The following is a 24,529-nucleotide window of genomic DNA, read 5'->3' as shown; positions in this document are numbered from 1 at the left end:
GGTCCCAAGGTGGAAGATGAGATGTTCTTCCTCCAGGCATCAGGTAGCTAGGAGGCCCAGGACTTGTAAGTCCTTGGCGGAGTGGAAGGGGATGTTAAAGTGTTCGGAAACGGGGCAGTGGGGGTGGTTGGTGCATGTGTCCCCGAGATGTTCTCTGAAACGATTCGCAAGTTGGCGTCCCGTCTTCCCAATGTAGAGGAGACCACACCCACGCACACAGTAAATGATGTGGAGGTACAGGAACATCTGTCGGATATGGAAGGATCTTTTGGGATCTTGGATGGAGGTGTGGGTGCAGGTTTTACACCTCTGACGGTGGCAAGGGCAAGTGCCGGGAGTGGAGAATGGATTGGTGGGAGGAGTGGACCTAACGAGGCAGTCTCGGAGGGAATAGTCTCTGCAGAACGTAGATAGGGGTGGGAGGGAAATATATCTCTCATGGTGGGGTCTGTTTGTAGGTGGCGGAAATGGTGGAGGATGATGTGATGTATGCGGAGGTTGGTGGGTTGGAAGGTGGGTGAATTGGCCATGCTAAATTGCCCGTAGTGTTAGGTAAGGGGTAAATGTAGAGGTATGGGTGGGTTTCGCTTCGGCGGGTCGATGTGGACTTGTTGGGCCGAAGGGCCCGTTTCCACACTGTAATGTAATCTAATGTAATCTAATGTAGGAGGGGAAATTGCGGGTCTTTGAAGAAGGAGGCCAGCTGGGATGTTCTATAGTGGAATTGGTCCTCCTGGGAGCAGATGGGGCAGAGGCAGAGGAGTTAGGAATCCTTGGGAATAAGGCATAGTGTTTTTACAGGAAGCAGGATAGGGAGGAGGTGTAGTCCTAATTGCTGTAGGAGTTGGTGGGTTTGAAGTAGATGTCCGTGTTGAGATGGTCTCCAGTTTGCAAGTTCTCCTCAAAGCCACTTAGTATCCTGACTGGAAATGTAGTCCTGTTCCTTCAAAATTGGGTCAAAATTCTGTAATTCCCTTCCGAACAGCACTGTAAGTGTCTCTAAACCCCAAGGACTACAATGGAAGGTACACCTTCAACATATTGTCTCGCTATCACCATTATTAACAACTAACCTGAGAATGCAACTTTTTAAAAAAAGGTTTTGTGATTTACACATGAAAGAAGTGAAACTATCATGGTATTCTAACAGATGAAAGGCTTAACAGACAATCAATTTTTCAATGTATAATTTCAGTTACATCACACTGTAAAGTTTTGCTATAATTTCTGTGTGTTACGATCGAGCCCTCCACTACCACCTGATGAAGGAGTGACGCTCCGAAAGCTAGTGTGCTTCCAATTAAACCTGTTGGACTATAACCCGGTGTTGTGTGATTTTTAACTTTGTACACCCCAGTCCAACACCGGCATCTCCGAATCATGTCTTTAATGAGGACAGTGGGGCAGCGAGGTTTACAAAGGAAATTCTAGATCTTGGCTTGACAACCACTAATGGAGTTGTTAAAATCAGGAATGGTCAGGAGAATGGAAAATATTGGAGAACTCAGCAAACCCGGCAGCATTAGTAGAGAGGGACACAGCGAATGTTTCAGGTCAATTATGTTTCAGTTTGATGATCAGTCATTGGTCTGAGGAGTTAACCCTGTCTTTCTCTCCATGAATGCTCTCCGTTCTGCTGAGTATTTTCAGCAGTTTCACTCAGTGTTTGAGTTCTGTTATCATTTGATTTGACAATTGTTGTCCCCTTGTGAACATTTATAGCATAGTTTCACACGGTCCTTCAAAAATGAATGCCCACAACTCATTCTCTCAAGCATAGACCAGGTTCTCTTGCCAATATTTATGTCATTGCTCCCTCTGTGGGCAGCCATTGCACATTTTGGTGATCCTTTGCAGAAAGTCATCACATCACATTTTCTAACTAGCTCCTGGTTTTCGGTTATGGCTATCCTTACCTGATCTATCCAGTACTTGACTTGTGTAACGTACAAACGTGGTTCATGCCCCGTGAGGTTGAGGGATTGGCAATAAATAGTCTAGTCTTGTTGGTGATGCTTCCTTTAAATGTATTTGTATTCAGTGCCACTGCAAATAGACACATCTTGTCAAAGCTTCTCATCTTTCATCAGCACAATTCACAAGAATACTGTTTTAAGGCAAAATGAGGAGACTGTTGAATGGTTGACGAGTGGACTGGAAGCTACATCTATTAATCTAGAGGGTCTATGCCTTGCAGGTAGAAAGAATTTGTACGCAGACTTGCCTGTTTCAAATAAACAAAACAGATGAGAGTCATTCACTGGTTCATTTGTCTGGGCAGTGCCTTGACTGATCTGAGTCAACCTGCAAAACCCTGCAATGAACTCTCAGTCATCAACACTGGTGAATTCTCTATGGCAACACCTCTACCAATCAGAGTCCAGGTTCCAAATGACAAGCACTGTCCTCACACATTATAATCATTGATTTTCCCTTGAAATTGGTATTCTTGCAAATTGTCCTGATTGGTGCAAAACAGATGTTTTTTTCTTAAAGATATTCAAGTTCGGGTCTCCCAAAGGATGTGTGTCTCGACCCAAATCACCAAAGGATTTGGAGTGATCTTTGGGTTCCCATTCTGTTTTGCTACATTGAGCTCATTAGCTCATTAACATTGAGATGTTGTATACAGTTTGATAATAGCTATATTTAAAACCAAATCGTCAGGTAAGTTGACTAACTTTGCAAAGTGAGCTAACATCACTCTTAACATTGGAATGTGACAGTCAATGCATAATACAGGAGAAAGATTGACCACTCAATTTGGAACCTTTAATCACATCAACACATTCCAAATATTGACGTCGCAGACAGTTTAATCAATAACATTTTGCAGCTAATCAATGTTCTCTCCTATGTCAACTGTTCCATTTCTAGCTGAAAGGAACTTTGTGGCTTCTGTTCCACAGGCAGTACACATGAATTGATGTCCTTTTGATAGTTATTTACATCAACAGCTCTTTCGATAGCAGTGCATGTCTAATGCTTATTTCGATCACTTTGTCAGCTCAGTGAGTCACTTGATTAAAATTTTGGGCAGGGTTGAATCTACTGCAAGCACTGTCATTTTGCAAATCCTCACACTCAGTGAAATGTTTGTAACCCCTCTGCTTTTGGCTTGTCAGATTGTACAGTTGGGAATGAAGCTTAGAGAACCTGAACATGAGTAACACAGCAGCACCAAGAAAGCCCTACAGAAAGGCACCGCCTCAGCACCGGGAGAATCGACATGAGCCTCCAGATTTTAGGGATGAGCTAGCTGACCCAGCAGCCTCAGCTGAGCTGAGTCAGGTAACTGGCAACAGCCATCTGCCTCTCTCGCAGCATAGACTACTCGCTTTGACGGATACCATTGGCAAGTCAGATGTAGGGGGTTTGCAGTGTGTGAAAAGTCTGGAAGCATCAAATGCTCCTGTTTCTCCCCTCTGGTCTGAGGATTCGAGTAGTGAACGAGAGAATGTATCTTCTCTGAGTGGCCTGGAAATGAGGAATCAGTCTCCCCTAGGCTTTTGCAGAAAGTCAGATGAAAGTGATCCAAAATCTGCAGTGCAAGGTTTCACCAAGTTTGTAAGTAACAGAGAGAAAACAGTCCTGATTTCTCTGAGTGAGGATGAACATTTCAAACGACCGCTGAAAACCAGGAGCTCGGGCCGTAGTTTAGTTTTCAAAGAGCCTGCTCAAGTTCTGGCTCCAAGGGAACTGGCTATTTCCCCGACTCGGCTGCCTCTGAAAGGAATTCTCAAACAGGCCAACACTCTTGGAGTTCAGTTTGAAGCCTTGCGTAAGGCAAGGTCTGCAGAAATGTTAGCCCAAAGTACATCAGAGCAGTCACTGTTTCCTTCTGAACAGATTTCAAAAGGATCCAAGGACAGAAGAGCTTCTGTGCAAGGCAATCTGTCACCACAATCTGGTTTATCACAGGCTAGGCACAGAGTTCCAGATCCAGGCATCATCGAGGAGAAGCTGAGGTTTTCCAAGTTCCTCGATGAGATCACCTTTCAAGTGCTGAGCCCACACAATTTGCAATCCGTAGCAACTCCTCAGGGAAAAGGACAAACCATTAGCCACTGTTCAAATAAGTCAAGCCAGGATTGGGACGCACAGGCAATGCACAGCAAGAGGAAAATGCGAGACAAAACAGGGGAGGAGTTAGTAAAGGGTTTGGATGCAAGAAGAAGGAACAGCCTGAATATTGAGGTTGAATGCAGGAAAGGATGGCAAGATACAGGGAGACCAATGAGCCCCAGCACAATTGGAAAGCAGTTCATAGCAAGGAAAGATGACATTGAGAAACATGCAAGCATGCAGACAGAGGTCCCTGATGTTCAAAGAGAAATCAAAGACAGTTGTCAGAGTACAAAACAGACATTGGAAGTGAGTGACAAGGAAGAGCACCCAAAGACCAGGCTGGCTAGAGGAAATAAAGATGAATTTGAAAGCAGGCCTCATAATCTAGAAACTGGAGTGGCACACAAGGCCATTGCTGCCAAGTATCCAGCTGATTTAAACCCATCTCTGCATTCAGATCAGGATAGGCATTTGGCTGCTCTGCAAATGGTATCCAGCATTGTGCAAAATAAGGTAAGGGACTAAGAAAGAAGTCAAATGTCTGATTTGTTGGGTTTTCATGTATGTTAAAATGGTTAAGTGATCATTTTTTGAATAGTCTGAAATGTGTCCTGTTGAGATGTCACCTGTGCCCTGACACATCTACTGCAGGTTGACTGATTCAGTGTGTACCTTTATTAGTCTTTCCATTGAATAACGCACACCATTATCTTCTAAGAGCTGCTAGTCTTAATTAAGTTGATTGAAAACTGTATTCTCCAATGACTTGGTGTTAATTGGACAGTTTCTGTAGGCCACTGCTGATAAAATGAATCCTTCATTTTGTGCTGAGTTAGCTCTGAGGAGGACTCTGTAGCATTGGCCTTCCTGAATTGGGAAGAGTCACATCTGGGGTTTGCAGCATGAATTGGTATGTTCAGGGGAGGACAGAGGTTTTGTTGTTGACAGTTGTTTCACAGACTGCCCTTTTCACTACCATTTCAGTGCCAGCAGCTGTGTGGGATTTGAGCCCACGTCCCCAACACATTCTGTTGAGGCTAAAATAAAAGCAAAGTCCTGCAGATGCCAGAGATCTGAAATTGAAACAGAGAATGAGACAAACTCAGGAGGTTTGGCAATGTCTGTGGAGAGAGAAACAGTTAACCCTTTGAGTGCATAATGACTCCAGAATGATTCCATGTTATAACGGACTGGAAGCATTAACATTGTTTCTGTATCCACAGAGGATACCAGACCTGCTGGCTTGTTCCAGCACTGTATGTTTTCATCTGAGTGCGAATCTCAGGATTTATTCCATTGACAATGCTGCCCCTGCACCATTTCCTCCTTGGCCAGGCCAGTATTTGATGCAGCTTTAGTATAACCTGCTACTGATTGAACACAGTGACTCGAGATCTGCAATGCAGGCTGTCAGGCTTTATTTAACTGGATAATACAAAGGCTTTGAGCAACATCCTACCAATAATGCAGGTATGTGTTCCAGAACTTGCCACTCTCTGAGCCAAGCTCTTTCAGTACGGTCAAAACATGCATCCCCTCAGCAACGTGGAAAATTAGCCCAGTATGTCCAACCCGGCCAGTTACCGCTGCAACAGTCTATCTCAGTCCTCAGTAAAGTGATGGAAGCTATCATCAATAATGCTTTCAAACAGCACCAGCTCAGCAATAACCTGCTCACTTCGCCAAGTGTCTCAGCTCCTGACATCATCATGGTCTTCGCACATGGATTTGAAAGGATTCCGAAAAAATTTACAAGGATGTTGCCAAGGTTAGAGGGTTTGAGCTATGGGGGAGGCTGAATAGTTGGGGCTGTTTTCCCTGGAGCGTCGGAGGCTGAGGGGTGACCGTATAGAGGTTTATAAAATCATGAAGAGCATGAATAGGATAAATAGACAAGGTCTTTTCCCTGGGGTGGGGGAGTCCAGAACTAGAGGGCATAGGTTTAGGGTGAGAGGGGAAAGATATAACAGAGACCTCAGGGGCAACTCTTTCACACAGAGGGTGGTACGTGTATGGAATGAGCTGCCAGAGGAAGTGGTGGAGGCTGGTACAATCGCAACATTTAAAAGGCATCTGGATAGGTATATGAATAGGAAGGGTTTGGAGGGATATGGGCCGGGTGCTGGCAAATGGGCCAAGATCAGTTTAGGATATCTGATTGGCATGGAGAAATGGACTGAAGGGTCTGATGCTGTGCTGTATAACTCTTTGATTCTATGGGCAAAAGAACTGAAATCCAAAGTTGTTTTTATTCATTCATGGGATGCGGACATCACTCAAGAACCACCATTTATTACCAAAGCCTAAGTGCTCTTGAGAAAGTGGTGGTAAACTGCCCCCTTGAACTGCCGAAGACCACTTACTATAGTGCAGTTAGGCAAGGATTTCCAGCTTTTGTAAAGGAATGCTGATATATTTCCAAGTCAGGTGAAATGGGAGTCAGTGTCTTTGATATCAAGGCAGCTTTTGACACAGTGTGACATTGAGAAACCTGGTGTCAGTTGGAGTCAAGGAGAAAGCTTGCCACTGATTGAGGTCAGACCTGGCAGAAAGAAATGTGGTTGTGGTTGGAGGAGGTCAGTCATCTTCACTCCAGGACATCTCTGCAGGAGTTCCTCAGGTCCGTGTCCTCGGCCTACCCATCTTCAACGGCTTCATCAATGACCTGCTCTCCGTCATAAGCTCAGAAGTGGAAATGTTCGTTGCTGATTGCACAATGTTCACCACCATTCATTGTGGCTTGGAAATTCTCTACCAGAAGTTAGATGTTGGCTTGACAGACTCCAGGCCCATACCTTTTATTTTGACGCACATACCTCAAAGTCTAACCTCAATGATGACCTCCTGTTATATATCCCTAATCTTCCCTGAATTAACTTCTAACCTTCACTTGTTCCTGAGTTCCATTTGTTCTTTGACATTGCTGCCAGATCAAGCAGTGGCCATCTCCAGCAAGAGAGAGTATCTGCCTGTGACATGGCCATCATTGCTGCCTCCCCACCCCGCCCCGTAACTTTCAACATCATAGGGCTTACCATTGACTACAACCAAACAAATACAGTGACCGGAAGACCAAGGCAGAGATTCAGGAGTCGGTGCTGAAAACCTCCTCTCACTCTGTAAATCCTGCTCATCCTCAACAAAGTAGACGTCAGACGTGTGATGGTGTACCTTCCATTTGCCTTGCAATGTGCAGCTCCGACATCACAATCAACGACAAAGCTCAGTAACCCCAAGTTGAGGATTCATTCCCTGCACCATCAGTGCCTGTGTATACTCTCTACAAGATACATTGCTACAACACACCAGGATTCTTTCAATGGTACCTTGCAAATCCATGACCTCTACCCCGCCCAGTTCTGAAGAAGTCGTATCAGGCTTGAAACGTTAACTCTGTTTCTCTTTCCACAAATCCTGCCAGACCTACTGAGTTTCTGCAGCATTTGTGTGTTTGTCCCCTGACCTCTACCATGTAGAAGGATAAGGCAGCAGATCTATGCGGGGCACCACAATTTGCGGGTTTCTCTCTGAATTTGATGGAATCCTGATTTGAAAAATATCTCTGGGTCAAAATCCTGCCCCCTCACGCCCACCCCGCCAACAGCCACAACCACAAGGGCTGCAATAGTTCAAAATGTTAGGAAAGGGCAATCAGTGCTGGCCAGGCAATGGCCACATTCCATGGAATAACTCTTAGGGAGGATTGCTGCTTCACTGTCTAATCACCAGCAGAGGTTTCTGTATGAGCAGCCTCCTGTTATACTTGTCCCACCTCTTGTTTACAAATCTTTGTTATTATCATGGCCCTGAAATGACACATTAAAATGAAATGTATTCTGCGATATCTTCACGACTACTTTCCTTCAATCTCTACCAAGTGGCTTCTTATTAACATTGATTTCACCCTCCATCTCGTGATGGTCTGTCTTTTCTATCAGAGCTACCCTGTTAAACCCTCTGCATTTCTCCCTCGGTTTAAATTCCCTAGTCCATTTCAGCAGCCAGCTCTTTGACTATATAATCTCTGGTGCTCTGTGATCCCATCGTATCAGCCCAGATATGGCTATCTCTGCCATCCATAACCAAACACTTTCTCCTGTCTCTTCATCCCTGAGAAAAAACAATTCTATCTCTAGTTTGCTTCTTCCTGCATTTTCAATAACACACCTTTGAAACCGTCAGTTCACCCATGACGGTTCTGGAACAACTGATATGCTCAGCCATGCTTGCACTGTCTCTGCTGAAATCCTTATCTCCATTAAAACCATCACTGTGTCCCAGCACTCCCTAATTTCATCATCCACTGCCGAATCAGGCTTAACCACATAAAGCTGTGCGGAGTCCTTCTGTTAATATCGGATTACCTTGAAATATAAAGATAATCCCTCACCTCACCTCATTTCTGTAGTAAACGGTTACCTTACATTTCTGTCTCTCTCCTGCAATGCCAGGAACTGCTCATCACTCTGCCCCACAGTCTGATATTGACCAATGTATTCCCTGAGTCTGTTCCCTCACTTTGAATCATGCTCTGGGTTAAAGCTCTGACAGCCTTGTCCTAAACTGTCAACCAGCTTCCTGCCCTTTGATAAACTCAGAGTGGTTATGGTATAGATGGAAACTGTGCCCGGTCTCTGCTGAAAAATCTTTTCAGCTGAATGAAAGCTCACTGAGCTCAGTTGGTTAGACGGCTGGTTTGAATGTACCGGTGAGACACTGACATCTGCACCCTTCCCCCCCGTACCACAACCATCCCACCCTCGTGCCAGCTGTGAGGGACGTGCATTGAAGATTCATGACAAATCCAGAGGTTACATTATACAGTTGAGAATTCAAGAAAAGTTGTATTTGCCTTAATGAATTGTTGCAGCTTTTTTGAACTCCTCCGTGAATGTAATCATTCTAATAGTCACCTTTCTGCTTTTCCCAACAGGAGCCACTGTCTGATGAAGACAGGATCAGGTCAGTTACGTTACACTATTATGTGTTGTAGTTTCTTGGAATTGTTGAGAGAGTTACAAGCTGTTTGTATCATGGGCATTTCCCAAGTCTTAAATTAACCCTCCACTTGGCCATATGACACAGCTTGCTCTGCAGCATGAAGCTGTGATGTTTGAGTGTGTGAGCACTGCCATTGCTTGGAGCCTTCTCCATTTGTGGGTGTGTGGGAAGCTTCAAAACAACCGCATGCAACAGAAACATTTTAAATTGATGCTGAGATTGAGAAATGCAGGCAAAGGTCACATTAATTACCTATCCTTCAAAACTTTCAAGGTCAGAAAGCACAGAAGGTCAGTTAGGTGAAGTGAGGGAGAAGCACACACATTACAGAATTTATGGGCAGAGCGATCAAAAGATCATAGTCCTTTCAGGATTTTCTCTGCTTTCTTGTATCTCTGCAGAACGTTAATGTTTCAAGAAGGTGATGTTGGGGCCACAGTTTACATTTCCCCAGTGAAATAGCCCAGCAAGTGCTGTCAGGGAGATAGAGTCAGCCACATTGATGGAACGAGAAGTCTGTGTCACACAGACCATGTAGGGACAGCAGGTTTTCTTCAGCTTTTTAAAAAAAACCAAAACCAAAACTGCACTTGCAAATTATAAATAAAAGCAGAAAATAGGGCAAGTACTCAGTGAGTCTGGTAGCATGTGTGGTAAGGTTCTGAGTTTACCAATCATGTCTGGGTGGGGTTGATGGGCGTGTATGAAGCGAGAGTTTAGAAGAAATAGGGGTGATTTCATTATAACTTAAAAAATTCTAGAAGGGCTAAGGTGCTGGTAGACTGGAGGTTGGCTAACATGGTGCCACTGTTTAAGATAGGTGGTAAGGACAAGCCAGGGAGCTATAGACTAGTGAGCTTGATGTCACTGGTGGGTAAGTTGTTGGAGGAAATCCTGAGGGACAGGATTTACATGTATTTGGAAAGGCAAGGACTGGTTAGAGATAGTCAACATGGCTTTGTTCATGAGAAATCATGTCTCACAAACTTGATTGAGTTTTTTGAAGCAGTGATCAGGAGGATTGATGAAGGCAAAGCAGTGGATGTTGTTTCCATGGCCTTCAGTAAAACATTTGGCAAGATTCTGCATGGTAGACTGCTTAGCAAAGTTAGATCATGTGGTATACAGGGAGAACTAGCCATTTGGATACAAAATTGGCTAGAAGGTAGGAGATGGAGGGTGGCGGTGGAGGGTTGCTTTTCAGACTGGAGGCCTGTGACCAGTGGAGTACCACAGGGATCGGTGCTGGGTCCACTGCTTTTCGTCAGTTATATAAATGATTTGGAGATGAACATAGGAGGTATAGTTAGTAAGTTTGCGGAAGACACAAAAATTGGAGGTGTAGTGGACAGTGAAGAAGGTTACCTCAGATTACAACAGGATCTTGATCAGTTGGACGGATGGGCCAATGGGCCGAGGAGTGCAAGATGGAATTTAATCCTGATCAATATGAGGTGCTGCATTTTGGAAAGGCAAATCAGAGCACTTAATGGTAAGGTCCTGGGGAGTGTTGCTGAACGAAGAGACCTTGGAGTGCAGGTTCGTAGCTCCTTGAAAGTGGAGTCACAGGTAGATAGGATAGTGAAGAAGGCGTTTGGTATGCTTTCCTTTATTGGTCAGAGTATTGAGTATGGGAGTTGGGAGGTCATGTTGTGGCTGTACAGGACATTGGTTAGGCCACGTTTGTAATACTGTGTTCAGTTCAGGTCTTCCTGCTATTGGAAGGATTTTGTGAAACTTGAAAGGATTTACAAGGATGTTGCCAGGGTTGGAGGATTTGAGCTGTAGTGAGAGGTTGAATATGCTGAGGCTGTTTTCCCTGGAGCGTCAGAGGCTGAGGGGTGACCTTATAGAGGTTTATAAAATTATGCAGGGCATGGATGGGATAAATAGACAAGGCCTTTTCCTAGGTAGAGGAATCCAAAACTGAAGGGTGTTGGTTGAAGGTGAGAGAGGAAAGATTTAAAAGGGATCTTTGGGGCAACTTTTTCATCCACAGGGTGGTACGTGTATGGAATGAGCTGCCTGAGGAAGTGGTGGAGGCTGGTACAATTACAGCATTTAAAAGGCATTTGGATGGGTATGCGGATGGGAGGGCTTTCGCAGAATATGGGCCAATTGCTTGCAAGTGGGACTAGATTAATTGAAGATATCTGGCATGGACAAGTTGGACTGAAGGCTCTGTTTGAGTGCTGTAATCTCTGTGACTGTATGGTTGGACAGGGTAGATGCAGAAAGGATGAGGTGAGTTCATAGTAACATACAAGATGATCAGAGGGTTAGATAGCGTGGACAGTGAGAGCCTTTTTCCTTGGATGGTGATGGCAATGTGAGGGGGCATAGCTTTAAATTGAGGGGTGATAGATATAGGACAGATGTCAGAGGTAGTTTCTTTACTCAGAGAGTAACAGTGGCATGCAATGCCCTGCCTGCATCAATAGTAGACTCGCCAACTTTAAAGGCATTTAAATGGTCATTGGATAGGCATATGGATGGGAATGGAATAGTGTAGGATAGAATTCTGTGAGCAGGATCTTAACTTCCACAACCACCTGATGAAGGATCAGCGCTCTGAAAGCTAGTGCTTCCAAATAACCCTGTTGGACTATAACCTCTCGACGTGTGAATTTTAACTTAAGCTTCACATTGGTTCTACTGGTCAGTGCAACATAGAGGGCCAAAGGGCCTGTACTGTGCTGTAATGTTCTATGTTCTAGCTGGGTGCAGGGGGTTGAGAACCAGGGCCACATTCTTACAGTAGGGAATAAGGCATTTTGGACTCTGATCAGAAGGAATATCTTCATTCTGTGGGTGGTGAATCTTAGAAATTGTCTGTCCTCGAGAGTTGTGGAAGCTCAATCATCAAATAATTTCAAGAGAGAGGTTACTAGATTTCTAGCTCCTAATTTCAGGGGGTCTGGAGAGAGCAGAGGGAAATGACACTGTGATAGATGATAGACCATGATATAGAAACGCAGGACAGGCATGAGAGGATTATCTCTGCTCTTCTGTTCCTACTTGCTGAACAAATGAGCTCTGAATGTGGGACCAGGCAATCTCTTTTATAAATTTACTTGCTCCTTTTGGACAGTCCAGCCATTCCCTCCATGAATCAGAGGAATCAGCCTCTGCTCAATTTGACATTGTTGTCATGGCAGCAGTTCAAGTGGTTGGAAATGCAGTCTTCCTCTTGCAGGTGGTTCCTGTGCAGAATCACTTTCAACCAAAAACAGGAAAGAAAATATCTCTTGGATTTTTTGATTATTTCTTCTTCAAAGTTGATTGAAGAGGGCTTTTGGGGGCAATTGGCCAAGGAGTGGGAGGTAGTGTCATTGTCTGTAATCCATACTGGCTCTGGCTGGAAAAACAGAAGATGGCCGGAAGGAGAGAAGTATATGTTTCATCTGTGCTTAAAAATGTGTTGCTGGAAAAGCGCAGCAGGTCAGGCAGCATCAAAGGAACAGGAGAATCGATGTTTCGGGCATAAGCCCTTCTTCAGGAATCGGGCATAAGCCCTTCTTCAGATTAACGAATTCAACACGCAGCGAGACATCGAGCAATTCTTCTGCCGCCTTCGCCTCCGCACCTACTTCTTCAACCAGGACTCCCGCCCACCCTCTGACGACCCCTTCTCACACCTCCAACACACCCCATCCACCTGGACACCCCGTGCTGGCCTCTTACCCGCCCTCGATCTCTTCATATCCAACTGCCGCCGCGACATTAACCGCCTCAACCTGTCCACCCCTCTCACTCACTCCAACCTCTCACCCTCGGAACGTGCAGCCCTCCACTTCCTCCGCACCAGCCCCAACCTCACCATCAAACCATTCCTGAAGAAGGGCTTATGCCCGAAACGTTGATTCTCCTGTTCCTTTGATACTGCCTGACCTGCTGCACTTTTCCAGCAGCACATTTTTAAGCTCTGATCTCCAGCATCTGCAGTCCTCACTTTCTCCTGTTTCATCTGTGCACCTTGCCCAGCAAATGGAGAAAGGCGGTGAGCCAGCTGTTGAATTTGCCCGCTCTGCCAGCACAGTCGAATTTAACCGACTGAAAGAGAACCGCCTTCAGCTGTTGCCAGTCTGTGGAGCTTGTTTGTGCAGCTTGTCCAAGCACTAGCCATGTCTGGCTCATTTCTAGGAAACCAACTATCAAATTGTGTCGAGGGATATTGAATAGTATGGACAATTCCAGAGATTTCCCACCCATGAAGTGAAGGCATCCCTCCTGATCAGTGTCCACCTTAGCCCATTCCCTATTCTCAGCCTCTGCAGTTACAAGGGATCTGTCCAGCTCTTGACTCACTTTGTCTAATAAATAAAATTGGCTCACTCAGGGTGGACTTTTATTTACTTCAGAAGTGCTTAGTTGGATGTTTATTGTCGTTATTGATTGACCTAGATACAATCATTTGAGTTCTGCAAGGAATTTTAATGAATGTCATTGCACAGTGGATTCCAGTCATTGAGTTTTTTTGCCTTTATGCACTTGCAGTCAGTGTGTGGAAAAACATTGAACTGTGGCAAATGGGCTATGAGTGAAGGCAGTACCAGGCGTGGAAAAAGTCTGGGATGTAAAATTTTAAAAAGTCAATGTATGCAGCAAGTTGCTAAGTAACTGACATCGAGATTGGTCTCTGCATGGAAGAGACAGTGTGATACCTCACAGCATTATTACTCCAGGACAATCCCAGAATTGATTCAGTGCCCGTGTTTTGATCGAGAATTTTCTGAAATTATGCTTTGTGTGGAAAATGGTGTTATTGACTACAGGTCCTGGGCAGTGCATCGGGTAGTGAGCACACCCTGTTCAAATAGGAATTTCCCTTTCCGTGGTCCCTTTGGTGGTCAGGTAAAGGACGTTGTTGTCCCTCACCCCTGGCATTGAAATCATCGCGAGTGATCTTTGACTGGAATGCCACAGCATCCAGAGATGTGTCTCGATCCAATGATGTTTCTTGCACTTTGTGCTGATTCCATGTTAGTGCAGAAGCACTGATGGACCTGGAGGATTGGTTAACTTCCAGCTTACGGTTGCATGTCAAATTGCTTGCTGGTCCAAACAATAGGCTTGTGGGGGGGGGGTGTCTGAGCTGAGTTTGTTTTTGATGGGCAAACTTTCTGTTGTTTTCACCATTCCCTTTCCAGACCAAAGTCCAGCCTCTTGTGGGTTAAATGTGTTGTGTTCTGGAGGACAGGACAGCAGTATTAGTGCAGAGTCAGGAGCAAGGCTTGGAAACACATGCTGTTGTTGTGGCTCACAGCTTGGCTGGTGTCAGGCAGCCTCTGATAGAGATGGCAAAATGTTTCAGGCCTGCAGCATTTTCAGCAAACTCAAGGAGCTTCCAGAGCAGGTCCATCAGAAACTACAGGAAGCTGTCACACCATCAAACACAATCCAAGGTAATGAGCAACCATTGATATCCATTATCACTGCAACATGCCAAGGAATCTTCGATGCACCCACTGACACCGGTTTGATGATTGCAATGCAATAATATACAGAACCATTCTACAGCTAGCTAGTGTTCACAGTGACCACCCAACCTGAACGTCCCTGGAAGGCTCACTCTACAGCGAGCCAGTGTTCACACTGACCACCCAACCTGAACGTCCCTGGAAGGCTCACTCTACAGCTAGCTAGTGTTCACAGTGACCACCCAACCTGAACATCCCTGGAAGGCTCACTCTACAGCTAGCCAGTGTTCACACTGACCACCCAACCTGAATGTCCCTGGAAGGCTCACTCTACAGCGAGCCAGTGTTCACACTGACCACCCAACCTGAACGTCCCTGGAAGGCTCACTCTACAGCTAGCCAATGTTCACACTGACCACCCAACCTGAACGTCCCTGGAAGGCTCACTGTACAGCTAGCCAGTGTTCACACTGACCACCCAACCTGAACGTCCCTGGAAGGCTCACTCTACAGCTAGCCAGTGTTCACACTGACCACCCAATCTGAACGTCCCTGGAAGGCTCACTCTACAGCTAGCCAGTGTTCACACTGACCACCCAACCTGAACGTCCCTGGAAGGCTCATTCTACAGAAAGCCAGTGTTCACACTGACCACCTAACCTGAACGTCCCTGGAAGGCTGACTCTACAGATAGCCAGTGTTCACACTGACCACCCATTCTCCCACTTTCTGCATGCTCCGAACATGCGATGTGACCACTGTCTTTATCGTGCTTGTCTGTGTTGTTGTCACTGTGCCTTGAGTTGTGAAACTCTGAGTTTGGCTGTCAGCATCGGGTGACACTGCAACGTGTTCCTCTGGGCCATCTGAAGCATTCCTGACCCCCTCCGTGCTGCAGTGTTCCCACACCTTCGGGCTGCTCTCTCCAAGAAAGAGAGAGACGGAGAGAGTGAGCGAGAGAGAGAGGCTGGGGGTGGATTGGTGGTGGTTTAAACTGAGGGTCACCATACCTCGATTTTTCTCACCTTGTAGAGTGGACATACCACATGGCTGAACACCCCTGCCATGCCTTCTGCCTTACCTTGGAGTATTTTCTATTAGATTGAACTGAATTGAATTGAATTGAATTTATTGTCACATGCACCGAGGCACAGTGAAAAGCTTTGTTTTGTGAGCAATACAAGCAGATTACAGAGTTAAGTAACATGGATAGTAAGTAATAGGTAAACAGCAACCAAAACAAAAACACAGGTACAGGAGAATGTTACGAGTTTGTGAGTCCATTCAGTATTCTAATAACAGTTGCGTAGAAACTGTTCCGAAACCGGCTGGTGCATGTGTTCAGGCTTCTGTACCTTCTCCCCGATGGTAGAGATTGTAGAAAAATATCGCCAGGGTGGGATAGATCTTTGAGAAACTGGAGGCGGGAATGTCAAATTGTCCACCCTTAATTACCTATCACTTCTCCTCCTGGGCCTAGAGAGCAAGAACTTGAGAATTAGGTTAGACTTTTATGCTTTTCCATAATCTTAATATTTATACAGCCTTCTGAAAAGTATGATTCTGGTTATTTAGGTACAGGAGATCCTTCCTAATGCAGCAACGCCTGATATTATTGTCACTGTTTCCCACTCTCCTTTCCTTGCAAGTACTAAGACATGACAGAAATAAGCACGTTTTTCACCTAACAACCACAGACCTGTTTCCATTGAAGCCATTCTCTTCATACAATGGTCCAGACACATTAGGGTCGGAGAACTTTCTTTCCACCAATTGCATTTTTTTGAAGCCTCAGAATTTCAACCCCTCCTCACCAGTTACTCACTTGTTTGTTGTTACTGCAACTTAATCGTTTTATTTTAAATCTGGAGCAGTGTTCCAAATTCCCTCTCAGATCCAGAGGAAGTGCTTGGTGAATCACCATGGTTACAGCCACCAATTGTCCCTGCATTCTGTGTCTAGCTGTTCCCAGTGACGTGCTCCTGACCAAAGGAGAGACATATGCTCAAATTAACCATTAACGAACATTTGATGCTGATGTCTCTGTGGGAGAGTCCATAAGAATGACATGGATCCACAGACAACCCTGAGACCTCTCAGCCAGCCTTCTGCAAGCATGAGTCATCTTCAACAAGTGAGATGGCTGCTGATGACATGGGCACTAACATCTCCTTCAGCTCTGCTGCTGGAATGACTGTGTTAATGATTTAATGAGGCTTATGATTTAAAAGCAACTTTCTACAGTTGCTGACTGATTTAATTATCCTTTTGATCGTAGTAATTTAGCTGCCAATTTGATATTGTGACTCACTACGCTTACAAAGTAAAACATTTGGATTCACATGATATTGTGGAACTGATGGATCTCTATTCTTGGCACTGCTTCCACCTTCCCCTGACCTTCGAAAGGGGAAAAAAATGTTTCATTTATATGTGAAAGCTTCAGAGCTGAGTTTTAAATAGCATATCTTTATTTAAACTCTACAAAAGAATGAAAGTGTCTTGTAATGCACTGATCTTGTTCCTCTCTCTGTTCCAGAAGGTCCTGGTTCAGGGTGTAGTGACCATGAAAGTGTGTGGTAACACATTCAAAAATAAATCCTTGTAATTCATCTCAGCATCTTTTTATAAATCAGCAATGAGAAAGGGAATACAGCAGTAACCATAGAACATGGATCAATATCGAACAGGGACAGGCCCTCTGGCCTTCCGTAAATGTCAGGCTCACTGTTTGTGTTTATCTTTGAATTGAAATGCAGTTTCAGAAGCTGCCTCAGTGGCGATTTGTACTGTGTCCTTAGACCATTTGTCTGGATTTCTGAATTACCCAGCCAGTGATATGACCATTAATGCTCCAGTCTTCACAAACATCTCTGGGAGTTTCAGACCAAGCAGCAAATGTTTTTGTGCAGCTCCCCAGCCAGTGCCTGACAACTGCAGCAAACTCTTCTCGGGTGCAGATGGGTCTAGACACAGCTGTTGATTCGACTCAGCCAATTCCCTGCTCATTTATGAATGAAGGCGAGGTATAAGGTACCTGAAATAGAGGAGAAAGTGTGAATTATTAAAGCTGTTTGCCTTTAGAGTAGGACATTGACTATATCAGATCCACTTTCTTAAAGTCCATCTGGCACCTGGGATTTCTCTGAATTAGCCATTGTAAAACAATGTGCACATTATTTCTAAGCTTGGCTTTTAACACAAGCAGTAGGAAAATTGATCTGATATTACTGAGTTTGGCATCCATTAGAAACTTCAAATCTTGTGACGTGGTAAAGGGTGGGACACTTGGCCATTCAATAACATGATGGCTGACCTACATAGCACCTCTCATTATCCTGCTGCTGCCCGAACCTGTTTGTGTCAGAGGATCTGCTGTCATGCCATGTTAGTGTGATCTGACCCTCATCCACTGGAGGTCAACTCCAACCACATTGTGGCATTTATCCTTCAACTCCACCAAGGTGAGCCGTCTTTCCATTGCCCTCCAGAATTAGTCGTCTCTACCTTGGATAGTTACACAAAACTTTCTGGGACAAACTTCTGAGATCCTGCAATGTGTAGCCTTCCTAAGGTTAAAGATAGGGTGAGGTGATGACAGGATAAATGTTCCCCTTTACCCTTGTCTCTTGGTTGCAACAAAATATATATTTTGAGGGAGTATTTTAAGCCCTTCCAGTATTGCAACTTGTAATAATAGAATACAAGCTCTCTTGCCAAGTTTAAATCAGAGGAAAAGATAAACATTCATTTACACAACCCCCTGAAATGTAAATCCAACAGCAACACTTGCTTTCTGAACCAACGTGGGCACACATCTCAAGGCAGTGCATGCATTTAGGTGATCAGAACAACAACAAGGAAATCAAGGGAAGAAGTTAGGAATTTAAGAGACCATGCTGCAACCCATTTGGGTTATTTTGTGATTTTTTTTTTTGAAGATTAAACTGGCCGGAAGTTTAAGGGTTGTGGCTGGAGTTGTGGCTCAGTTTCTGTCGAGAGAATCCTTGAATGTGAAGATAATTTGCCCCTCTCTCCATCGGGATTCTCCCAGTGGATTGGGCCCCATTCCTTTGGTGGCGGAGGATGTTCTCGTTGGGATTGTCCCAATGTATTAGGTGCCATTCCTTTCATGGTGGGGGATGTTCCCGTCGGGATTCTCCCAGTGGGTTAGGCACCATTCCTTTCATGGTGCAGGATGTTCCCGTTGGGATTCTCCGAGTGGGTTAGGCCCCATTCCTTTCATGGTGGAGGGTTTTCCCATTGGGATTCTCCGAGTGGGTTAGGCCCCATTCCTTTCATGGTGGAGGGTGTTCCCGTTGGGATTCTCCCAGTGGATTAGGCTCCATTTCTTTCATGGTGGAGGGTGTTCCCGTTGGGATTCTCCCAGTGGATTAGGCCCCATTCCTTTCATGGTGGAGGGTGTTCCCATTGTGATTCTCCGAGTGGGTTAGGCCCCATTCCTTTCATGGTGGAGGGTGTTCCCGTTGGGATTCTCCCAGTGGATTAGGCCCCATTCCTTTCATGGTGGAGGGTGTTCCCATTGGGATTCTCTGAGTGGGTTAGGCCCCATTCCTTTCATGGTGGAGGGTGTTCCCTTCTATGTCTCCAGACTGACTTGATCCTGACTGATCTTTGTAATATTTTGATTTGTTTATCTGGCACAGGCTTTGCTGACTGGTTCAGCATATTTTTCTTTAGATTCCCTACAGTGTGGAAACAGGCCCTTCAGCCCAACCAGTCCACACCAACCCTCTGAAGAGTAACCCATTTGCCTCTGACTAATGTACCTAACGCTATGGAGAATTCAGCATGGCCAATTCACCTGACCTGCACATTTTTGGACTGTGGGAGGAAACCAGAGCACCCAGAGGAAACCCACGCAGACACTGGGAGAATGTGCAAACTCCACACAGTCAGTCACCTGAGGCAGGAATTGAACCTGGGATCCTGGTGCTGTGAGGCAGCAGTGCTAACCACTGAGCCACCGTGCTGCCTCAGATACCCTGGGCAAGGTGGTACTGAGCTGCTGCCTTCAGCTATTGTATTTACACATATTGGCCTTGTTAATGACACCCCCCTCCACGAAAGAATCAAGCAAGTCCATGTGCCCTCGAGACACCACAGGGCTGTGAGAGGGGGCAGTGCTGGCTTTTGACTGAAGTCTGTTATCATTATGTGTCCCATGATTGATCTTTCTGCCAATTCAAATGGTTCCAAGTTGGAAATCAGTGCTGCAGTTGGCGAGGGGAGTGGTGGCCAGGTCCTTCAATATTGAGTTTGCTGCTGAGTCTTTGGGAAGAGAAAGAGTCAGAATGGCATGCCGATTAATTTGGTTTAAATTCCTCGAGCAGTTTTGAAAGGAATGTCCCCCAGTCATAGATATTTATATTTTCATAACTTTGCAGAAGCAAGTTCAGACACCAGTTGATCCTTGTGGGTACAGAAACCATGAGCCAATTTTCTGGTAATCGTTTTGGGGAGTGTCATGCCCATCTTTGCGTGAACCTTCCTATTTGTTTTGAAAATACAGAGCCCATGCTGAGTAGAGATTAGAACTTCATATTTATGAATATGACAGGCCTTGAGTTGTCTGACAAAAGTAACAATTGAATGTGCAGGTTATGACACTGAGAGAGGACTGCAGTGGCCATGACACTGCACCACTCAATTCCCAAACATGGAGGTATTCAAGTGAGGCACCAAGATGATGAAATTGTTTTACTATTGTCTCAGACAAAACAGATCCACTCGATTTCCTCAATAAACACACAAAATAACTGATGAGAAAACTTTGTTCTTAACAAGTAGCAACATGAACCATTAACTATTACGACACCAGCTTAAACTAAATCCCCTTTAAAGGTGCATACACACATTCATCCAGAGATGGCATTATAAAAATGGGAAAAAACATCCCCATTGTTCAATCATCTGGGAAACAAGGATAAGGTTGGGGGAATCCTCTCCAAATCTGAGCTTGTTGTGGTTGGGCTGAATCTTTCACAGGATCCTGTGGGGAGCCAGTGCATCTGGGACCTGCTGTAACCTTCAAGGTCAAACCCTTGCCCATGTCAACATCTGCTCACTGCTGTCAGTTGATGCTTGGTGTGATTCCCCACCTGATGAACTGCTCTTGCACAAAACAGAGTTTATTAGTCTTTTTTTGAACCATTTATTGAGTTTGTTAAGCAGAAGTTTAGTTGTGGTCAGTCGGTTAATTTGATCAGGGGAGTTTTGTGTCACGACAGATGAGAATGTGTTAGTAATCCCAAAACAGTCCTGCAGAATGGAGGCGCAGGGCCTGTGCTTTTGAAGTGGTGTCTTTCTCTTTGTTTTTGCCTTTGACTGATATAAGGGTCCTCTGGGTCATCTTCCAACAAGGTGATAGTTTGTTTCCCCAGACCCTCTTTCCGTTTAAACCCCTCAGCCCTGCTTCACAGTCCCTGGGTGATGGACCTTCCTTTGGAGGCTGGCCACTGATACTATGCCAGCCCTCTGTCTAAACCCTCAAGGACAATGGCCGTGGTAGTCATGATGCCAGGATGAGTCAAAAGGTGTGGTGCTAGAAAAGCACAGCCAGTCAGGCAACATCCCAGGAGCAGGAGAATCGACGTTTCCAGCGCAAGCTCTTCATCAGGAATGTGATGAGTGTGTGCGATGAATGCATTCCTGATGAAGAGCTTATGCTTGAAACATCGATTCTCCTGCTCCTGGGATACTGCCTGACTGGCTGTGCTTTTCCAGCACCACACTCTTTGACTCCGTTCTCTAGCATCTACAGTGCTCTCTTTCTCCCATGTTGCCAGGGTGACCATTGTCCACTTTCCTGTTGCCTGTTCCTTGTAAGAAAAATAATCTTGCATTTTGAAGCACTGCATTGATAAGGAGTGGTGTCGTCCCTGTATACACTTTGATATGATTTGTGTAATCAGTGCTCCTTTGAACCTTTCCTCTGTATTCATATACCAGAGATCTCCTTATATTTGCACAAGTCCAGATATTGCTGTAATACACAAGCTGCAAAGACATGACTAAACATAAAGCATCCGAAAAATTTTTGGTTTTAAAAAGACCCCAATTTCCAAAATAGTCTTCCCCCAGAAATATCTGCTGTGAATTCCTTGAGAAAAAAGACCTCACCCTCCCCAACTTTGAAGATTATATCGCTCCATATCCAGAGCATTTTGGCAGCATCTCCAGTAGCTTTGCTACAATCTCAAAGTTAGAATGTTTTATGATCTTAGTGTAGTCTCTGCAAGGTTCAATCAAGCTCAGCCATGACTTCTCTTTTCAATTCTACCCCTCTTGTTTTTGGTTCTGGTTAGAAGTCTGAGTTTTTGTGAATGAAGTTGAACCTGAAACCCTTCCAGATGAAGCAAACATTGTCCGCATTGTCTAACTGCTGTTGGCTTGATTGCATTGTTGAGCTTGAACTATTATACTCTGTTCAAATTGTTACTTATTTACCCGAAAAATAAATGCGACTCATGGTTTGTATTTTTCTGTATTTCTTTGAAAAGTTTCCACATGGTAGACTAATCAGTAAAGTTAGATCACATGGGATCCAGAGTGAGTTTGCCAATTGGGTACAAATTGGCTTTATGGTAGGAGACAGAATGGTGGTGATGGTGGAACGGTGTTTTGTGGGCCGAGAGGCCTGTGACCAATGGTGTTCCACAGGGATCAGTGCTGGGTCTGCTTCTGTTTGTCATTTACATAAACAATTTGCATGAGGGTAGAGGAGGCATGGTTAGTGAGTTTGTGGATGGCACCAAAATTGGTGGGAAAGTGAACAGTGAAGAAGGTTATCGAAGATGACAGAGATCTTGACCAATGGGCTGAGCCGGATGGAGTTTAATACGAATAAATGCAAGGTATTGCATTTTGACAATACAAACGAGGGCAATTCTTACAGTTAATGGTTGGGCCCTCGGTAGTGTTGTAGGTAGGAGTTCAGGTAAATAATTCTTGAATGTTGCATCACAGGTGGACGGGTGGTGAAGAAGGTGCTTGCCTTTGTTGCTCAGAGCCTTGAGTACTGGAGTTGGGCCGTCATGTTGAGGTTGTACAGGACATTGGTGAGGCCGGTTTAGAAGGACTGTGTACAATTCTGGTCACGCTGCTATCGCCAGGATATTATTAAAATGGAGAGGGTTTGGAAAAGATTTACCAGGATATGGCCTGGACAGGATGGTTTAAATTATGAGAATAGCCTGGGATTTTTTTCACTGGAGAGGAGGAGGTTGAGGGGTGACCTCAGAGAGGTTGATAAAATCATGAATATGGATAAGGTCATAGAGTCATATAGAGATGTACAGCATGGAAACAAACCCTTTGGTCCAACCCGTCCATGCCAACCAGATATCTCAACCCGATCCCAACTAAACACCTGCCAGCACCTGGCCCATATCCCTCCAAACCCTTCCTATTCATATACCCATCTAAATGCCTCTTAAATGTTGCAATTGTACCAGCCTCCACCACTTCTTCTGGCAGCTCATTCCATACACATAACACTCTCTGTGTGAAAAAGTTGCCCCATAGGTCTCTTTATATCTTTCCCCTCTCATCCTAAACCTATGCTCTCTAGTCCTGGACTCTCCCACCCCAGGGAAAAGACTTTGCCTATTTACCCTATCCATGCCCCGCATAATTTTGTAAACCTCTGTAAGGTCACCACTCAGCCTCCGACACTCCAAGGAAAACAGCCCTAGGCTGTTCAGCCTCTCCCTATAACTCAAATCCTCCAACCCTGGCAACATCCTTGTAAATCTTTTCTGAACCCTTTCAAGTTTCACAACATCTTTCTGATAGGAAGGAGACCAGAATTGCACGCAATATTCCAACAGTGGCCTAACCAATGTCCTGTACAGCCACAACATGACCTCCCAACTCCTGTACTCATTACTCTGACCAATAAAGGAAAACATACCAAACGCCTTCTTCATATCCTATCCACCTGCGTCTCCACTTAAAGAAGCTATGAACCTATTCTCCAAGGTCTCTTTGTTCAGCAACACTCCCTTGGACGTTACCATTAAGTGTATAAGTCCTGCTAAGATTTGCTTTCCCAAAATGCAGTACCTCGCATTTATCTGAATTAAACTCCATCAGCCACTTCTTAGCCCATTGTCCCATCTGGTCAAGATCCTGTTGTAATCTGAGGTAATCCTCTTCGCTGTCCACTGCACCTCCAATTTTGGTGTCATCTGCAAACTTACGAACTGTAGCCCTTATGCTCGCATCCAAATCATTTACGTAAATGGCAAAAAGTAGACGACCCAGCATCGATCCTTGTGGCACTCACTGGTCACAGGCCTTCAGTCTGAAAAACAACCCTCCACACCACCCTATGTCTTCTACCTTTGAGCCAGTTCTGTATCCAAATGTCTAGTTCTCCCTGTATTGAGATCTAACCTTGCTAATCAGTCTCCCATGGGGAACATTGTCGAACGCCTTACTGAAGTCCATTTGGATCACATCAACCTCTCTGCCCTCATCAATCCTCTTTGTTACTTCTTCAAAAAACTCAATCAAGTTGGTGAGACATGATTTCCCATGCACAAAGCCATGTTGACTGTCCCTAATCAGTCCTTGCCTTTCCAAAAACATGTGCATCCTGTCCCTCAGGATTCCCTCCAACAACTTGCCCGCCACCGAGGTCAGGCTCACCGGTCTATAGTTCCTTAGCTTGTCTTTACCACCCTTCTTAAACAGTGGCACCACGTTTGCCAACCTCCAGTCTTCCGACACCTCACCTGTAACTATCGATGATACAAATATCTCAGCAAGAGGCCCAACAATCACTTCTCTAGCTTCCCACAGAGTTCTCGGGTACACCTGATCAGGTCCTGGGGATTTATCCACTTTTACTGTTTCAAGACATCCAGCACTTCCTCCTCTGTAATCTGGACATTTTGCAAGATGTCACCATCTATTTCCCTACAGTCTATATCTTCCATATCCTTTTCCACAGTAAATACTGATGCAAAATACTCATTTAGTATCTCCCCCATCTCCTGCGGCTCCACACAAAG

At 44.9% G+C, this 24,529-nt stretch overlaps 1 protein-coding gene across 7 annotated transcripts in view; it reads left to right on the top strand.

Moving 5' to 3' along the window:
• The window catches only part of tjap1 (tight junction associated protein 1 (peripheral)), a 74,468-nt gene that overhangs the window by 27,017 nt on the left and 22,922 nt on the right, over window positions 1-24,529 (top strand). For 5 of the 7 annotated variants that reach the window (XM_043687366.1, XM_043687368.1, XM_043687365.1 and 2 more), the window contains 2 exons: window positions 3,126-3,291; window positions 9,002-9,030. In XM_043687366.1, coding sequence (XP_043543301.1) covers window positions 3,163-3,291; window positions 9,002-9,030 — 158 coding nt within the window. In that variant the 5' untranslated portion in view covers window positions 3,126-3,162. Of the gene's footprint in view, window positions 1-3,125; window positions 3,292-3,315; window positions 4,582-9,001; window positions 9,031-24,529 lie in introns of those variants that run through there. The other 2 variants (XM_043687364.1, XM_043687363.1) reach the window with 2 other exon arrangements.

Source organism: Chiloscyllium plagiosum, chromosome 3 (assembly GCF_004010195.1).
Source record: "Chiloscyllium plagiosum isolate BGI_BamShark_2017 chromosome 3, ASM401019v2, whole genome shotgun sequence".
Classification (NCBI taxonomy): Eukaryota; Metazoa; Chordata; class Chondrichthyes; order Orectolobiformes; family Hemiscylliidae; genus Chiloscyllium; species Chiloscyllium plagiosum.
This window is presented reverse-complemented; position numbering and strand designations above follow the sequence as displayed.